The 3,254-nt window shown below is 40.4% G+C and overlaps 1 protein-coding gene and 1 non-coding gene across 2 annotated transcripts; both read left to right on the top strand.

The window, feature by feature from the left end:
• The first annotated feature begins 267 nt into the window (after positions 1 to 267).
• Positions 268 to 2,076, top strand: LOC133672850 (uncharacterized). Its single transcript, XM_062093394.1, has one exon. It carries the CDS (start codon positions 528 to 530, stop codon positions 1,881 to 1,883), a length of 1,356 nt encoding a protein of 451 aa, XP_061949378.1. The 5' UTR covers positions 268 to 527; the 3' UTR covers positions 1,884 to 2,076.
• Positions 2,077 to 2,519: 443 nt separating this feature from the next.
• On the top strand, positions 2,520 to 2,601 carry LOC133673606 (small nucleolar RNA Z122). The gene has a single exon (XR_009835019.1). It is a non-coding gene; the product is annotated as a small nucleolar RNA Z122 (small nucleolar RNA).
• The last annotated feature ends 653 nt before the right edge of the window (positions 2,602 to 3,254 follow it).

The raw sequence follows: 3,254 nt of genomic DNA, 5'->3' as shown, positions 1-3,254 counted from the left end.
ACTGACTGTCATCGGATGGTCTTTAAGCTCTTATGATTAGAACTGTTTTTACATGTCACCAGTCTAGAGTTCCTTAGATTAAGAAGAAGAAATTCTGAGGACATATTGATTAACCTCTATCATTCCTGGAATTACCTTTGATTTCCTCTCTATTAATATTTTTTGCAAGTTTAATATTTCATTAAAAACTCCTAGCAATTAGCCCCCTTTTAAAATTTCTCACTACCCCCGAATCACCGAAAATGTTCAAGGTCCAAATCATAATGTCTAAGTAGTTGAAAGATCAATTCATGGAGTTACTATCTTCAAAACTGTGGAGAATAAAATTGAAAACACCCTTCTCTCTGTCATGTGATCGCAGCATGGCAGAGACACACCCCACAGCCTTTAGCCCTTAGGACTGAACTCATTTTACTTCCCATTTCCAAACCCTAAAATAATTCCCACCATCAAAACCCCTTTCTCTCTCCCATTCATTTCCTTCATCATATGTAACACTAAGACACCCCACACAAGAAGAAATCGCTATGGCCTCAGCTTGTGTAAACAACTTGGGCATGTCCCCTGAAAATTTCCCTCCCAAAACTTACCAATCTTATGGCTGGTTAAGCCCAAGAATCTCTTTCAGCCGTGAAGAGGATAGCAATAACACAACCACCTCTAAAACCACCACCACCAAATCATCATCATCATCAGCTCCTCTTCAGTCACTAGATCCACCGGAGAGCCTGGATTCTGGAGACTTTGAGTTCCGATTAGACAACTCCATCACAATGCTTCCAGCAGACGAGCTGTTTTCTGATGGGAAATTAATGCCACTACAAGTCAATACTGGTAACATCAGACCATCTTTGTCATCCTCTACCTCTACGTTGACCGAGGGGATAAGGTCGCCGGAGCCGGGGAGGGAGCCGGGGAGGTGTTGCCGGAGATTGGAGATGGAAATTTCCGGGGCTGATCCTTCCTTGTTTTCCCCCAAAGCTCCCAGATGTTCGAGCCGGTGGAAGGAGCTTCTGGGGTTGAAAAAATTACACCAAAACCCTAAACCCGAAAAATCAACGACGAGTGCGTTATTGTTTTCTTCTTCGTCGTCCTCGAATTCCAAGTCCTTGAAACATTTCCTGCACAGGAACTCGAAAACGTGCAGTTGCAACACCTCATCCTCGAACTCCTCCTTCTCCTACACCATACTAGATCATTCATTGAGTCTCCCATTGCTAAGAGATTTGGATCGCGAATCCCTCTCCATATCTTCTCGCTTATCGCTGTCCTCTTCATCTTCATCCCATGAACATGAAGATCTCCCAAGATTATCCCTCGATTCGGACAAACCAAACACCGGCCTCAACACAATGCAAAACCCAGGTCCGAATCCATTCATTCTCAATCGCAACCCGAACCAAAACCAAAACCCACCAAGAATGAGAATGGTGAAGCCAAGATCAGAGAATGGAAACAGCAACAATGGCACCTCTTCGACTAGAGTAGGAAGGAGTCCAATGCGGAGGTCTGTAGGGGAATCAAGTGAGGTTTCAATAAGCAGAGGGGTTTCAGTGGATAGTCCAAGGATGAACTCGTCAGGGAAAATAGTGTTTCAAAGCTTGGAAAGAAGTTCAAGTAGTCCAAGTAGTTTTAATGGAGGACCAAGATATAAGCAAAGAGGAATGGAAAGATCTTATTCAACTAATGTTAGAGTTACTCCAGTTCTTAATGTTCCTGTTTGTTCACTTAGAGGTAGTTCAAAGTCAGGCTCTGTTTTTGGGTTTGGTCAGTTGTTTTCTTCTTCACCACAAAAAAGAGATGGCATGAACAAAGGGCATCAGCAGCAGCAGCAGCAGAATATTAATAGCAGCAGCGGCAGGAACAGGTCTGATAGAGTCTAACAGAGAAGAGAGAGAGAGAGAGAGAGGGGTTAACAACAGCAACATTTTAGTGTTTGATTGTTGATTTTGTGCTTTTTTTTTGTGTGGAAAGTTTATGTTATTATTGGTTTGTTTTAAGAGTAAAAACAAATTGATTACAACTTGACATTGATGTTTCAGGTGTTTTGTATATATGAGGGGGTTTCTTTTTGTTCTTGCCTTTGCTTTTATCTTTGCTGCAGTTGTTTTTCGTTAATGTTTTTTTGACGCATCTTTCTTTAGAACTGGCAAGCGCCAATGTCCATCGAACACCATGTCTAAGACTGTTCAAATCAAGTGATGCACCAGCCATCCATATTGTGCCACAATTATGGGATTTCTCTCTGTTTCGATTTTTTGATGGAATCTAATGCCTGTGGCTTTTCTTTTGAGGGAGGGATGGGACTTGGAATTGGTATTGGGAATTGGGAATTGCGTGCTTGGAATGCACTCTCCCTGGAGCAAGTGAGAGACACTTCTTTGAATCCTCTCTTCTGCCCTTTTGAGATTTTTTAAGCTTATCTAATCTGTTTCTATCCATGAATTCCTTTCTTTTTTTAAATATAAAAAATAGTATTCCTTCTTCTTTTTTCAGTGATTTGTTGTTTTGTGGGAGAGTTTGGGAAATGATGCCTAGATTCAAACAGAGGCGCCAGCTGTATATGCTGATTAATCTATTGCACGGCGGTCCGATCCCAAAAAAACTCCGCCTTTGTTTTAACCTAATTGCGATCTTTATGAGTCATGGCTCCATGGATGTGCTTGAAAATGGGCGGTCGGTGTGCCATGAGTTACCTTACGAGGGACAAACATGTGGGTAAAGTTTACAGTCTGTATACTTAATCACTTGTAGGATTTGAGTTTCTTATTACTCGATTTGTCCCATTTGAGCTTAACGGGTCCTTACGCGCAAATCTACTCTTAATATATATATTTTGTTCAATAATGATTTTTTTAGATTAGGGATTAATTAATGAGGTTGCCGAAAATCTTTGGAGGATTATGCTATCTTCAAAGTTGCATTGTGATGGCAGATGCAAAGGGTCAGACGTGAATAATTGGTCTGCTTGCCTAGAAGAGATTGCTCACCCTGTCCTGTGGTTTACTACTATTTATACAGCCTTCAATTCACTCAGATGTGTATGTTTAAAGTCTGGATGGTTATTTATCACTGCAAAAAGCCGCCTTGGTTATTAGTGTGTCGGTTGTGTACTTTTGTTTATCATTAGAGGAGCAACTTTTAAGATAGGATTTAATTGCTGTCTCAGATATAAAATAAAAAATAAATAAATATGTTTAGTTTTAGAAAATAAGACAAAAATATATTTGTTTTGTCTCATCAAAACTTTTTAG

Source organism: Populus nigra, chromosome 14, assembly GCF_951802175.1.
Source record: "Populus nigra chromosome 14, ddPopNigr1.1, whole genome shotgun sequence".
NCBI lineage: Eukaryota > Viridiplantae > Streptophyta > Magnoliopsida > Malpighiales > Salicaceae > Populus > Populus nigra.
This window is presented reverse-complemented; position numbering and strand designations above follow the sequence as displayed.